The following is a 15,455-nucleotide window of genomic DNA, read 5'->3' on the forward strand; positions in this document are numbered from 1 at the left end:
GCGTTAGAAGCGGCTGATTGGCCGTACCGAACAGAAGAGGTCCAATCACTTGAGAGTGTGTTGAAGACTTGGCAGTGCAGCAGGTGTTGTTTGGGGGAGTCGAGCCCGTCTTGATTAGCCCCTTTGATTGTGTGCTGCAGAAGGATGGACCCCGCTGGGGTAGTCTTGGGACGTGAAAGCACAACGTGATGGGGGAACGGAAGAACGGCACTAATGAACCCGTTCATCTCATACCCCATGTGAGCAAAAAAGCATCAAGCCCCAGGCTGTGCTGCTGCTGCTGCTGCTGCCGAAGAGATTTCTCCTATATATATTTTTCTTCTTCCTTCTTCAGGTCTTGTTTTAATTTCACAAGCTCCAAAAAAAAAAAAAAAAAAAAAAAGATGACGATCCCATTGCTGCTGTTTTTCCAAGACATTATATGTGATGTTTCCATAATTATTTCGTGTTCCGGACATGTTTGTTTTGCTTGCATACAGTCATTTTCATACAGCTTTTAATAGAAGGAAGAGGAAACATCAGTGTGTTAGATCAAACGCTCCGGGCAAAAAAACGAAATATCTTTTACTAGACCTACAGTCGTGAAATGTTTGCTCTGTCATTTTCAACGGTCTGTGTGTGTGTGTCGGTACAGGTGGAACGTGGTGGGGATCCAGGGCTCGCTGATGAGCTACTTCACTGAGCCCATCTACTTCTCGAGCATCATCCTGGGCAGCCTGTACCACGCTGATCATCTCTCCCGGGCCATGTACCAGCGCATTGCAGACATCGAACACCTACCCCAGCAGTTCACTCTCAACCGGCCCCTGCTCAGCGGTGAACACACCCCTCCACCTCACCTCTGCTTCCTCTCACATGCTGCACGCGGCACTTAGGACAAATCCGTGAATCGGTGGGCGATGTGGGAAAGCATGCTGCTGAAATTCTCAAAATTCTCACGACACACCATCCAAAACGATAACGCCACGATAACGCCGCGGAAACGCACCGTTCAAAGACGGCCTGACTTTTTACTCTGTTCATGTCATCGGTCCACGTTTTAGGTTTTTTTTTCTTTTCCCAACTCCTGTTGCCTTCCTTATCAAAACGCGAAGCGCTCCGACTTTAACCTGCACTTCATGCACATGCACAGTTTCACCTCCCCAAACGACAACATTCCATCCCAAAGCGCTAAGCATGTTCATGAGGAAATGTCGCACATTATGGAAGGAAAACGTTTTATAGTTTCCATTTCATCATGCTAACACTTTGGGCTGAAGTCACATCGGGTGTTATCAGTTTTAAATTTGACTACGTTTACATGGACGGCGGTAATCCAATTATCGACCTTATTCTGAATAAGACAATATCCTGATTAAGGTGTTTACATGACTCGCTTTTAGAATACTCCTTTCATGTTCCCGTTTTACGTGTTATAGAGCATACAGCCATTAACGGCACACGTCATTACGTCCCCGCGCCACGCCGTCCGACGTTCCTCCGGAATTTCACGTATCGACATACAGTTGGTCTTCGTTATGGGACCGTATACCGTTTTGGGTGTTTCACTTTTAATTTTATGAAAGCTTCAAGTGCGGTTAATTATTTGTCATGTCCAGAGAGAGCTGGACGGAATAAAGGACTAAAGGACTAAAGTGCTGCTGCATCGACAAGATGTCGGCAAAAAAGGTTTAAACTAAAGAAGATTTCGAACTCAGAATTTCATTACAAAATGCGCCATTGAAGTCCGCATGTTAATTATAAAGATTAATATGCAAGTCTTTCATGGTGGATTATTCTCCTTTAATGAAACTCTTGAGTTCCTGGATCACCGTCCAAAGCTGCTTTAGTGCAAGTTGAAAACTTTCGATTAATCCCTCTTCCGTCTTTCTCCGGTTCTATCCCTCTCCATCTCTCTCTCTCTCTCTCTCGCGCTCTCTCTCTCGCTCTCTCTCTAGCTCCTTCTATTAACAGTTAGAGCAAGAAATTTAATCTCTTCTCGGCTGTGTGCAAACACAGCGTCTCCTCTGTTTAAAGACAGAGTGCTGTTTGACACCGTCAGGCTCCTTCTAAGTGATATTTGCTTGAGATCTTTAGATCACTTCACCTTAATCATATTATTAAACGTGTATTATTCCGCAACGCTGTTACAGTGTGTTACATCAGTTTCCCCAAGAGGATGAAGTCGAGAGATTTCAGCGTGTCTAGATATAGCTTTTAACAAGGTGTGTGTCATAACCGTGTCACCGTAGGAACGCAAGCCAGGCTGTCAGCTTCTTATAAGAATATACTTTTTGGTTTTTCAAAGAGATTTAAGATGACTTTGAACTAAAGTTTGCCAGGTAAAAAAAAATAAATAAATAAAAATAAAAAAATACCGAAGGACGAATCATGTAAATTTGTGTCCTATGATTGCATGCATCAGATACCCAAAAATTGGGATTTCCACATAAAAGATTAGCATTAAAGCATTAAATCACTGGGATTAGGAGGAGACCAACACAGCACAATCTTCTTATTGAATAATTTAGTGGTTCCACCAGCATGGACATGTGCCGCAATTAACCTACATTGGGTGATGGAGAAATATATAGTTATAATAGTCATACTGTATGAGAGAGACGGATATGATTATTAACAGTTATAGAACGCGTCATTGTCTATAAAAAAAAATCTCAAAAATATTTTAATTCTAGGTCATCAGCTCTGACATTTCCATATGTACAGCATGTATGGTTGGACGGCTCCAGTCGTGATTAGCACAATCGCAACTGTTACAGTGAAATGAATACGGCTGGATGAAAAGCCTCTAATTACAACCGTAAACGTCCAGGGTTCGGACTTGCATTCCGCACTCTCTCGCAGCTCTGAAAGTCGTATATTTGAGAGCGAATTAGGGGTAAAGTTTTGGATCCTTGTGTTAACAAATACCACTTCAAGTTTTGCCCTCCATTTTAACTCCAATTCTTTCTCGTCGGATAATCCCGTTCCTCTTCCGGCTCAGGCGAACCGATAATGTGCTCAGCGATGAACCTTTCCTGCTGTCAAGATTTTGAGATGGGCTTACAACACTTAACACAGAGCACTGTAAAGCTTTGCAGCTCGGGAGAATTCTGCAGTGCCGGAGAATTACTTGATATTTAAAGCACTACATGTTTTCGATTTGCCTGCAGGTTTCCTTTCTTGCCTCAGAAATTTGAATTGAGTAGTTCCTTATATACAAGTTCCTCATATATTATATTAATCAGTAACATTACATTGATAGTCCCTTAACTTATGATATTATCACTTATTAACATGAACAAACCATACACCTCAGTGATGATGCACCATAAATAACATCAGTTAATGCCTGTGTTCATTACGTACTTTTTTTATTTATTTATTTTTTTTATAACAACTCCAAATAATAAGCAATGTTCATAAAATTAAGCCCATAATGAACATGGAATTTAAATTTCAACGCGGAGATCAGGAGGCGAGGACATTATCGGCATTTAGAAACATGCCGTAATTGCATTTTAGTCCGGGAATCGGTAAAGTCTAAGTCGATACGTTTGGATTTCGTTGACATTTAAACAAACGTCAAATAAGAAATGTGTTAAATAAGGAATAAAGCGTAATGGCTGTGCTAAAATAGGAAAATAATCAACAACAGGGCGATGTGACGCTGTTACTATCACAGAGCTGACTACAGGGTGTCCAAAATGTCCTCATACGTAGGGGACCGTGTTTGCCAGCACCACGTCGGTTGTGCTTTCATCAATGGATGTTCGTGGACGTCCACTTCTCGCTCGGTTTACAACATGTCCTGTCTTTTTGAATTTGTTACTAAGGCAACAGTCACGTGTGTGTGTGTGTGATGCGCGTGCCATGTTTTCTGTTAGTCCATCGCAACCTTACGACAGCTTCCCGAACCATCCATGAGAGTGATCTCGATACGTTCACCTTTTGTCAAAGGCGTTCTTAAAGTCTATAAAATATATAATATGAACCAATTATGAAAGATTTTCGAAGAAATTTTGCTCAAAAGTGTTCATTTCCCCCTACGTATGGAGACTTTTGGGGCACCCTGTATTTTCAAATAAAAGCATGTCCGAAATTGTTTTATTCCTCTTATACCACACCGATTTGCCCAAGGTAACACTTTTTTTTTTATTTATTAGAGAGCGATGCGCTGTAGATTTTACCTATATATATATATAGTTACAAGTTACTTCCTGTTATCGCTTACATTATAGCAGCCATAATGTATATAGTAGTAATGAAGAAACCACAATGCCCTTCATACTAAAGATTTTACCGTGGTGGAAAACATGGAGTTATAGCTTTAGCTTTACCTCTGACTGTTACAAAGCCCTGATGCTGGAGACTCCTTTCAGAATTCCCAGTTAACGTCTCCTGACAGAAAACGTCACCGTATCAGCAATTATTATTATTATTATTATTTTTAATATGCTTAAGTGGAGGGACTGTGTAAGTTATTCTAGAAGCAATAACATTTGGGAACATATTCATTCATTTCTACCTTACAGTCAGAACTACTGTCAGAATGCTGCTCTAGTAAATGAATCAACACTGTAGTAAAGAATATTACCTAAGGGAGCTTTAATGTAAGGCACCGCCAATTTCTCGGTTATATTTGCACTCGTGATCTTGCTATTCTTTCGATCGTGGTTTTTTATTTTATTTATTTATTTTTTTTTAATTAATCCACACTGTCTCATCGAGTGTGTGTGTTTGCTGTGCAGGAATCAGTAACGCAGAAGCACGGCAGCCAGGAAAAGCTCCTAACTTCAGTGTGAACTGGGCGGTGGGTGACCAGGGGTTAGAGGTCATTAACGCCACCACGGGTAAGGACGACATGGGCCGGCCTTCTCGCCTCTGCAAGCATGCTCTCTACAGCCGCTGGGTTCGACTGCACTCGAAGGTACGCTGTCCTGATCGTTCAAGGATGAAACCTTTTTTCTACATCGTATTTCTTATTTAAAACGACGCATTCTTAAGGCCCTGTTTTGCATGTGTGCAGCAGCTCTGTATTGGCAGGTGGTGGAGCTAATTATTGGGACAGGGGGGAAAAAAAAACAAAAACAAACAACAGTAAACTGAAATGAAGAAACGATCCATTGAATCATGATACAGCTAGGGTATTTTTGAAATGGTATGAGTATTACAGGTCTAGAACTACTTTTAACATTACACACTGCACCTCAAAGCAAAGATTGATTTAATCCCAAACTCACTAATTCGACAAAATCCTGTGTCTGGAAGTCACGTTCGTATCTTTCCTTCTCACAGAACAGAAGATGAAGCTGTGTAAGCATTGAAGCTGTTATACAATCTAGTAAACAGTCATTAGCATTAGCCCCTATTCACTTCAAGGTTGAGGTTTGTTTATGAGACACAGCTTTTACTATAACATGACGTGGGCCACTGACCTGAGCTAAGTGTCCTGTGTCTCACAAGAAGTCAAGTCAAGTGGATCCTTATTGTCGCCACATCCATATACAGTGTGCACTGTGCACAGAGAGATGAAATAATGTTTCTCCTGGACCCAAGGTGCAAGATACCTGTATAACATACACAGTGCTAACAGGACTTAAATAGAGTCCAACAGGAACTAGAAGCATGCAGGTAGGGGTATGGGAATCCTCAGTCAGGGTGCATACGGAGGGCGTTTTCAGACCCGTGGATCTGCGCTTTGCTCCGAAACGGCTTAAATTGTACTAAAATTGTTACAATGTTGCGTTTTCTGCTTGGCTCAGTTCGCTTTCATATGGCAACATTTCGAAGCGTACCAGAATGCGTTCGTGCAAGTCACATGTCGGTAAAATGTCCTCCCGTTGGTCCGAGCGTGCCTGTTTATGTTCCGGGGCTCCGCCCATATCGGTCATCCATCAAGATGATGGACAGCAGCTCCGCTAGCTTATTGTGGCTTTCTTTTGAGCTGTAGTTATTATAATTTATCCGTTTGAGTGGGAATCGATGTTTGACGGAGCGATCAAAGCCCATCTCCTTGAGAAGCTCCCTAATAAACACCTTGTAATCCTCTGTGTGTTTGAAAGTTGTTCAGAAATATGTTCATCAGACCGAATTTCAACGAGACGATTTACCTCGTCAAACCACGATTCATGCTGCAAGGCAAAACAGACACGCTTTTTACGTAACGTGGTTCCCATCATGCATCGCTATGCAGGTTGGTCCTTTGGGTCAGACTGCTGTCTCACCACAAGCGAACCGCTCGAGTTCATTCATAGAGGTCTAGAGGTTGTTCATCACTCACACGGTGGCTTAGTGGTTAGCATGTTTGCCTCGCACCTCTGGGGTTGGGGCTTTGAATCCTGCCTCTGTGTGTGTGTGTGTGTGGAGTTTGCATGTTCTCACCGTGCTTCAGGGGTTTCTTCCCCCAGTCCAAAGACGTGCGTTGTAAACCGATCGGCATTTCCGAATTTTCCGTAGTGTGTGAATGTGTGCGGTGCGATAGTGCCCTGATCTTTTGCCCTCTGGGATAGGCTCCAAGCCCTCCGTGAACCTAAGCGGTACAAGAAATGGATGGATGGACAGCACATTGATCAGCTGCTGTTGTGTATTGAAGGGTTTAAGTTTCGTCACCCACACTTGTTCTGCTTTCTCTCCTCAGCTCTTGTCCACCTTGCGGATCAAAATGGCCAAACCGAGCTCGTACCACGAAGCCAAGCAGGCAGCAGTGGAGTATCACGCCGCTAAGCAGACGCTCATCAAGGCCTTCCAGAAAGCAGGATTGGGGGCCTGGGTGAAAAAGCCTATAGAACAGGACCAGTTTTCTCTGAGCTCCTGAAGAGGACGCAAGAGGGACAGAGCAGAGATCTGAATGACATGACTACAACCAGCTGTTGATACTGTGCGTGCGTGTGCGTGCGTGCGTGTGTGCGTGTGTGTGTGTGTGTGACTGTGTTGATTTCCAGCCAATCCACAGCCCTTTAGTCTCACTCACTTTGCTCTGATCACCCATCCTGTCATTAACCTGATTTTCATTGGTAATGTAGTCTGTTGTTTTTAACACATGGCTGTGTTTGGGGTCCTGACATCAACCCAGAGTGCAGAATAGGATACGGTGTTCTATTTTACAACTGGAAAAAACAAAATTTGTCACTTTATTCCTGTTAAATGGGTTAGGATTGCCCGCAGCCCGTCGTGCTCACGTTTGGCGGCCTCAGCCGGACCTTGTAGTTTTATGCCTATCATCACGCGTCTCATAATTCAAACGCCATCACTGAAAAGCATTCCTCTGTCTTTAACCATCACCACTCTCTTTTGTTCTGTTTCTATTTCTAAATCCAGACTGCATACTTTTACCTTTTAATGTTTTTAAAATAGCAGTAGTTTCTTTCCCCGTATGACGTAGGATTAATGTGAATTTAGTGAACAGCGTTTTTTTTTTCTTTTTCTCTTTTCTTTTCTTCTACAAGTCTTATGGACTTGTGTCCTCCCCTTTAAAACTGACCTCTTTATAAATTTTTTTTTTCTTTTTTTTTCTTTTTTTTTTTTTTTAAACACGTTGGAATCGAGCATTCAAGTAAGCATTCAAAATGCAGCCAAAGTTCATCATTCTCAACTTTATGCTTTCAGTCTCAGTAACATCTCCGTCGCATGTTTGTATCGTGTGCTGCGGTGCACATCACTCTGAACAGGTGCCCGAACTTTTCTTTTCCCTTTTTTGTTTTTTTTTGTTTGTTTGTTTGTTTGTTTGTTTTTTAGGGCAAAATGTTGAAGACTTGATGATGAAGCTGCCTTCTTTTGACCATTTTAGACGTTTAGGTACTTTTACAGAATGATGTCTCGTCTTTTTTTAAACTGCATGGAGAACGCTTGCGTGTAAGGAGCTAGGTTTTTTGTAGCTATCGTAGTGTCAGTCTGTTCATTTGTATTGATCATTGTAAAAGCAGATGGTAGAATATGATAACACGCTGCTTCCTGGTTGTGGAGAGGCAGTGTTTCTCAGTCGTGCACGTTTATCGTCTAAAGCTGTCTCTCTGCATGGAAAGAGTGGACGGTTTTCAGCGGTGACTTCGAAACAGCCCTCGTGGTTTTCAATTGGGGCTTCTTTTTTTTTTTTTTTTTTTTTTCCTTTTTGTTTGTTCATAAAATATTTCAGTGCCAATTTTTGGGGGGTTTTTTTTCTTCTTCTTCTTTGGCACAAATTGTCCATATTGCTGAATTCTGCTGCATCCCTGCTACTGAGGTTTGCCTTCTTTATGCAAGATTAGTTTCCTGCTGTTTTTAAGCTTGTGCACTCTGACTGATGACCAACAAACAGCAGCATGTTCAACTGATCCTGAAGTCATATTAATAGGGGCATGATTTCTCTAATACTCTTTTGTTTTTATGACCGTGGGTTTCTTTCCCAAGTTTGAAAGGAGCCTCGACGTTCTCGAGGCACGGACTATGATTTTCCCCTGTTTTCAAGGCAGCAGCTCCATTTGATGAAAGAGAATAAGAAGGTCATGGCTTTCTATTAAAATAGACGAGCCAGTGAATATATTTCACTTTAAATAGCTGTTTTTCACTTCTGGAATGCAGCATAGTCACATGACCTCTTCAGCCCAAACACCACTGGACTTATCTTACTCTCTCACAACTGTATAGAGAGATGGTGTTACATTTATGTGTGTGCGTGCGTGTGTGTGTGTGTGTGTGTGTGTGTGTGTGTGTGTGTGTGTGTGTGTGTGTGTGTGTGTGTGTGTACACCTGCTGCTGAGCCCAACCGGCACTCTGTCGAGATGTCATGGCAACAGGACTTGGAGATTGCTGTTGAATCTTCACCAAAGATGATGTCTCTTTCTTTTTGGTTGTTTTAAGGTGAAAAAAAAAACAAAAACAAAATTAAACTTTATTTTTTAAAAACCATTACTAATGCAACGTTCAGTGGGCATCTTATAACCGGTCATCAAGGTTTTGTATATTCATTTTATTAATATATTTTTAGTTAGTTTAACTGACTGTTTTGTGTTTTGCAATGATATGAGAGCAGCTCCTTTCTCTGTGTTTCTGTACCCGTTAGTTTACAACTGTAAATATTGTGAACTTCTCTGTCGTTGCCATGGACACACTGCATATATTTCTGGTAGTTCGGAACGGAGTATTTCTCCATCACACGCGGGCGGGAAAAAAACAAACTTCGATAACTTTTCTTTCTTTCTTTCTTTCTTTCTTTTAATTAAAAGCATTGTAATGATTTATGTTCGACAGTGACATTGTTTATGTCCTATTAGCTCAGCTGTTCTGACCCTGTACCTCATACAGAGATATATAGTGAGAATGAAGATGGTGTTCTTGGAAAACTCTGGAGTTGCCAGGTCTGTGTGACAACTATTCAGTTGAGGTTTATGTGTAGAACACTTTTTACAATGGACATTGTCTCAAAGCAACTTTACAGAAATATATCAATGCAGGATATCGATTTTAAATATATACGTTTATCCTGATACCAAAGCTCAGAACATGACTTTCCTGCTATTAAAGTCTGAAATCATAATTACCACCGATAACTAACGTTGTTTACGAGCGGCACACAAGGCGCTTGCGGCCTTATAGTTCTGTTCAATCCTGACCTCAGGTTACTGTCTGGATTTTCACATGTCCTCCCAGAGTCCATATCAGTTTCCTCCAGAGTCTCTGGTTTGACTCCCACCTACCAAAAACATGCCAGTTGGTGGACTAATGACTCTAAATTGCCCCTAGGTTTGAATGTGTGTGTGCATGGTGCCCTGCAGTGGACTGGTATACCATCCAAGCTGTATTCCACGACCATGACCAGGATAAAGCACACACATAATTAATTAATGAATTAATATTGTTGTATAATTAATACGGTTGGGGGTTGGATTCCTGCCTCTGCCCTGTGTGTACACAGAGTCTGCATGGTCTCCCCATGCTTCAGGGGTTTCCTCCAGGTACTCCGGTTTCTGATTGGATTTCCAAATTGTCCATAGTGTGTGAACGGGTGTGTGAGTGTACCCTGTCAAGGGTGTCCCCCACCTTGTGCCCCAGGCTCCCTGCGACCCTGTGTAGGATAACCAATCTGGAAGATGGATGGATGTTCAACCTATTTTTTTTTTTTTAACATCCAGGTCCGGGTGGTTTTGTACTGCTACATAAAATGTCCAAAGTAATGATTGCTATGAGAATGAGTAATGCACGTCACTAATGCACAATAAACACATCCGTACGGTATAAATAATCTGTTTTTATTTCATATTCTTAGCTATTAGTTCTTTTCAAACACTCCTACAAAAATAGTCAACCTTAAAGCATCTCAATTCTGCTGTAAAGCCACAGACCTGGCAACCAGTTGTTTTTGTTGTTGTTTTTAATGAAAATCATAATGTACTTCTAAGTGTTCCCTTATTTTGTAGCCGTTTTTTTTTCTTTCCTTTTTCTTTTCAATCATAAGCCACTCATCATGCTTTCATGCCTACCGTCTGTAGCGTACTGATTGTCGAACCTGTACTTCACACACTTCTGTTGTTCTCTCTCTCTCAACTACCCAAGATGTCAATGGATGAAGTCATGAATACAATCACCAGTCCCAACCAAGGCAGGACTTTTTTCTTTTTTTTTTCTTTTTTTTTTTATTGTTCTGGAACTGGACCACATTTCAGTCGAGTCGTGACTCAGTGCTCTGGTTCTGGTCAGCCCTGTTCTGAGAGTGTTGTGATTAGTTGACTGTACGGTGGGGTACAGTGGTGCTGTACACTGCCTCCTCCTGCGTGTCCTCTGTAAAATCCATACACGGGCCACCTGCATGAGCTCCTCCACTGAAGCTGCACCCAGCATGATGACTATAAAAGGACTTGTATGTAGAAAAAAAAAACAAAAAAAAAAACATAGATCTATATATAAAAATAAATAAATAAATAAACAAGATATTAGTTTACCTTTGTATACGAGTGGAGTATTTTTTTTTCCAGTTTGCAAATTAAGCAAATGTTTAGCGCCTAATGGGCCTAAAGGGTTCTTTAAAGGTTTTATATCAAAGCCAACAACAGAAGGTTTTCTTTGTAGAAAAAGATCGACGTAGAAACCATTTACAACCGTCCAAAGAATGCTTGAATTTTTAGGTTCAACACTGTAAAAAGTCATCTTTGTTCATTGTTAAACCAATGTGTGCCGAGTGTGTGAAATGTTTCACCCAGAAATACAGCACACAGGCACTGGTGCTCCTGAGTGGCTCAGCCATCCGTGTCTGGGAATCAAAATTGCCTGTGCTGTATGAATGGGAAAACTGTAATTACTGTGTCTACCCTGTCAATCAAAGCGACGCTAGCCAATCACGGACATCTCTGACCTCGCATATGCAGAAGACGGCAGATGGTGTCTTCCTCCATGTGCGCTACACGCCCTGTGACCGCATAAGCAGCTGTTTGAAAAGATGCGGAGGTTTGCCTTGCATGTCTCCGAGGAAGCGTGCGCTTGCCCCACCCTCCACACGTGGTACTTTATTTGTGATGGGGAGAGTTTGTAGGTGAGTGGAAATCGGCAAAATAACCACATTTTAAATACTCAAAAGATTTTCACATTCAACCAAGGTGTAAGTGGAATCTGTACCGAATACTGTATGGCCAAAAGTATGTGGACACCTGGCCATCACATCCGTATGTGGGTTCTTCCTCAAACTGTCGCCACAAAGTGGGAAGCGCACGATTGTATAGGATGTCTTTTGTATGACGAAGCATTCACTGGAACGAAGAGGTCCAAACCCGTTCCAACATGACGATGCCCCGGTGCACGAAGCGAGCTCCATGAAGACATGGTTTGCCGAGATTGGAGTGGAAGAACTCGAGTGGCCTGCACAGAGCCCTGACCTCAACCCCACTGAACACCTTTATGAAGAAATGTTGAAGAAATGAAGCTGACGGTGAAAAATGGTTTATTATTAGATGTTTACTGAATTGGGAAATGTTACAAAATAACTTTTGGAACGATCTAGATTGAGATATTCCTCACTGCAGAACTTAAAGTCCAGGTTACGGAGTTGGATCCGATCCAACTCCTCCTATAAACCTAACGACACATTTATCCAGTCGGAAAAACATTAACATGTCTCCATCCCTGGACCTTTGCCATGACTCCGCCCAGGCTGGAGGTGCTGTTCTGCAGTGAGACTTACTTCAAAATATATTTGACATCAATTCTAGCACTGTGTATAGGCTTAGCATGTTTCATTCTCCAAGAATGCCTGCCTTTAATAAAGCTCTCATTTTTAGAGTCGCATTAGGATCGGACAGCCTGCAGTTATTTCCATAAAGACTGTTATGTATCATTAAACTATTCTGCATCATTTTGTGTGTTCTATTTAACAGTTATTCTTATGTTTCATTACAGTTTGAACCACGGGTGTTGAAAAGTTTATGACTAGCAGTGTATGTCATTATATAGGAAAAATGTATGATGATTTCTCCACCGATGCTGGCTTGAAAAGAGATCAATCGAGTGAAGAGACGAGGACGAGGCTTGACTTTTACCTCAGGTAATGAGGCTAATGTGGATGATGCTGATAGTCCAAGTGAGAACACATTTCACATGGTAAACTTACAACTGTCTGGTTTTATTTTTGTTTGGGTTTTTGTTTTTTTTTGTTTTTTTTTTTAGGGGTTGCCTTAAGTAGAGTTTGTAAATGTGAAGGTTGACGTAAATGTAAAGCGTCTTTTTAGTGGGCTTGGAATGAAATCTTTCGAGGTGAACCAGATTTAAAATGCTGTACATTTAGCTCAGAAAATCTGTAGTTTTCTGAATCATCGATCTGTAATATTAAATCCACCTGTCTAATATTGTGTAGGTCCCCCTTCTGGCACCTCAACGTAAGACAACTTAAAGGACTTTAAAGATTTGCTGCTAACTTCTTGGTGATCGAAACCACAGCGCACCTTCAGAGATCTTGTGAAGTCGATGGATCAGAGCTGTGTTGGTGGTGCAACGAAGACCTATACAATATTAGGCAGGCGGTTTTAATATTATGGCTATTTGGTGTATACCTGCATGTATATATTATTATATGTATATATGTATGTGTGTTGAATTGCTGCTGTTGTGCTATTGCTAGTACAGAGCAACATGAGAGAGTGCTGCATTTCGGATCGCTCGGCAGGTCTGCACCGTTATGTTAGGCTCGTCATGAGTCCTATTCTTGTAAAACAAGCATTATCCCTCATTTCTAAACTAGAAAATCCTCTAAATCTCATACCGAGTCTAGTGAACAGACATACAGAGCTCGCATCAGTAATAAATCAATACTCTTCAGTACACAAAGGCTTCAGAGGCACTTGGAGAAACTGGCATGTGGGATATGCTGATTATATCACAGATCTGAGGGGTGACCTCATGCTGGAGCACCCTGGGAAGCCCGTCTCCCTGGTACTCGGGAGGACTGTTTGTATTGGAGATCCATAATTTAACAGGCTTCAGCCGCGCTAAAGAGGGAATTATTCACTTCATTCTCCAGTGCAGGCAGCAGGAGAGACGTTTTTGTTCTGTTCTCTAACGCGCCTTTATCTGTCTATGTAGACCCTTTTAAACATTTTAACAGGTACACAATGAAATACTTATGCAAGAAATTATTTTATGTTTATTATTATTAATTGGATCAGAACAGAATATCATTTATTTATTTATTTATTTATTTATTTATCCCCCCCCCCCCCCCCCCCAATTCACCCTTTAGATTATTAGTTCTGGACGTCTAGCGGTTGGTTCATAGTAACATGAATGTAGTATTATACCTTCAATATCAAGAGTGCAAAACCAAAAACAAGGTATGTGTTTCATCTACATTTGCACTTACAACCCCTGGCAAAAATGATGGAATCACCACAGAGGATGCTCACCTGGCTTTTTTTTTTTTTTTTTTGCTTTGTAGCAAATCACAGATGTGACCAAAAACAATTTTTTTGTTTAATAGTTGAACATTCTTGCTGCGTGAAACATACTTCAAACAAGTTAAATGAAATTACTTTAATTAATGGCATTTTTTTCCCCCCCCAGATCAAATAGAGGAAAAAATTATGTAATCAAATCAATGTTAAGGGAAAATGAGCATTTCTAAAACAAATACCTGCACAAGTCTAAAAATGCTAAGTAGTCTGCGGTCAAAAGAGAGTGCTTACAGACCTTAACCTTGGACTTTCTGAGAGGAAACATGGCCCCAACAAGAGAGCTGTCGATTGAAACAATGGAGAAGGATTATAAAACGGAAATTCTTTTCTCATTCCATCACTAGAAAACAATTTTGGTGGTGATGAAGTCATTTTTCAGCATCTTCACCACAGAGCAAAAAGTGTTCAAGCTTTTCTTCGCTAAAGGCATATCCACTCAATGACCTGGCCAGCAAACAGTCCGGATCTCGATCCGACTGAAAATGTATGGTGGAAATTTCAAAAATTGGTCCATGACGAGGCTCCATCCTGCAAAGCTGATCTGTCCACCGCTATTCAAGAAAGGTGGAACCAGTCCATACCTCAAAGAATTCAGGCCGTCATAAAAGCCAGAGTAGGAGCAACAAAGTACTAATTGTGATTTTTATTGTTGAGGATTTGTTGTACAGAGACCTTGGTCTCAACTTATGACATATTACACTCAATCAAGAAACGTGCTCGGCGTGATTTCATAGAACCAAGGCCTCGAGCATCCGCATTCACGCTCACCCCAAGACGAAAGGAAACGAGACGCCAGTGTAGAGTAGCAGGAAGCACAGGAGACACTGGAAAGCAGGACGAGTCAAGAGAAGAATTCAGAATTCTTGGACTTCACCTGCACAGACTTCAAATGTGGATGATGAATTGGGATGAAATTCACACATTTAAAATCTTTATCCCGTGTTTATATCATTTCTGTAAAGCTGCTTTGAGACGACGAGCGTTGTAAAAAGCGCTATACAAATCAAATTGGATCGCGTTGCATCGAAGAGAGAAATGCTTCAGAAACGGTCTGATTGGGTAACTGATCACATTAGGAAAGAATGGTTTGACATTAAGATATTGTTGGGATCAACTTCTTTATGTAATACTAATGAAGGGAGATTGTGTTTGTTTATTGAAGAACAACATCTAAAACAAAGAATTAGAGAGAACAGAAGAAAGGAAAAAAAAACAGGAACTATGTCGACACGTGGAGTTTACAGCTCAAACAAGAAATAAGGCTCAATCCAGAGACCAGTGTACAGCAATGTATGAGTTTCAAAAGTTAACCGCAAGGTGTATTCACACACGCATATTACATGCAAGTCAACACAAACACTTTATTGTTCTGAAAATGTACAACCCCAATTCCAAAAAAGTTGGGACGCTGTATAAAATGCCCATCTTTATGTCTGAAAGACTCTTAAAGCCTCTCTAAGATACTCTCTTTTTTTATTTATTTTTTTTATACCCAATCATGTTACTGACCTGTTGCCACTTAACCTTACTTTTTCAGCATTCCGTTGCCCCCATCCCAACTTGTTT

General features: G+C 41.1%; 1 protein-coding gene across 2 annotated transcripts in view; it reads left to right on the forward strand.

Moving 5' to 3' along the window:
- adarb1b (adenosine deaminase RNA specific B1b) overlaps nt 1-10,900 on the forward strand; it is a 181,149-nt gene extending 170,249 nt beyond the window's left edge. For both annotated transcript variants that reach the window (XM_053681094.1, XM_017470554.3), the window contains 3 exons: nt 635-816; nt 4,731-4,909; nt 6,620-10,900. In XM_053681094.1, the coding sequence (XP_053537069.1) occupies nt 635-816; nt 4,731-4,909; nt 6,620-6,796 (538 nt within the window). In that variant the 3' untranslated portion in view covers nt 6,797-10,900. The remainder of the gene's footprint in view (nt 1-634; nt 817-4,730; nt 4,910-6,619) is intronic.
- Nucleotides 10,901-15,455: the final 4,555 nt, after the last annotated feature.

This window comes from Ictalurus punctatus, chromosome 6 (assembly GCF_001660625.3).
Source record: "Ictalurus punctatus breed USDA103 chromosome 6, Coco_2.0, whole genome shotgun sequence".
Taxonomy (NCBI): domain Eukaryota; kingdom Metazoa; phylum Chordata; class Actinopteri; order Siluriformes; family Ictaluridae; genus Ictalurus; species Ictalurus punctatus.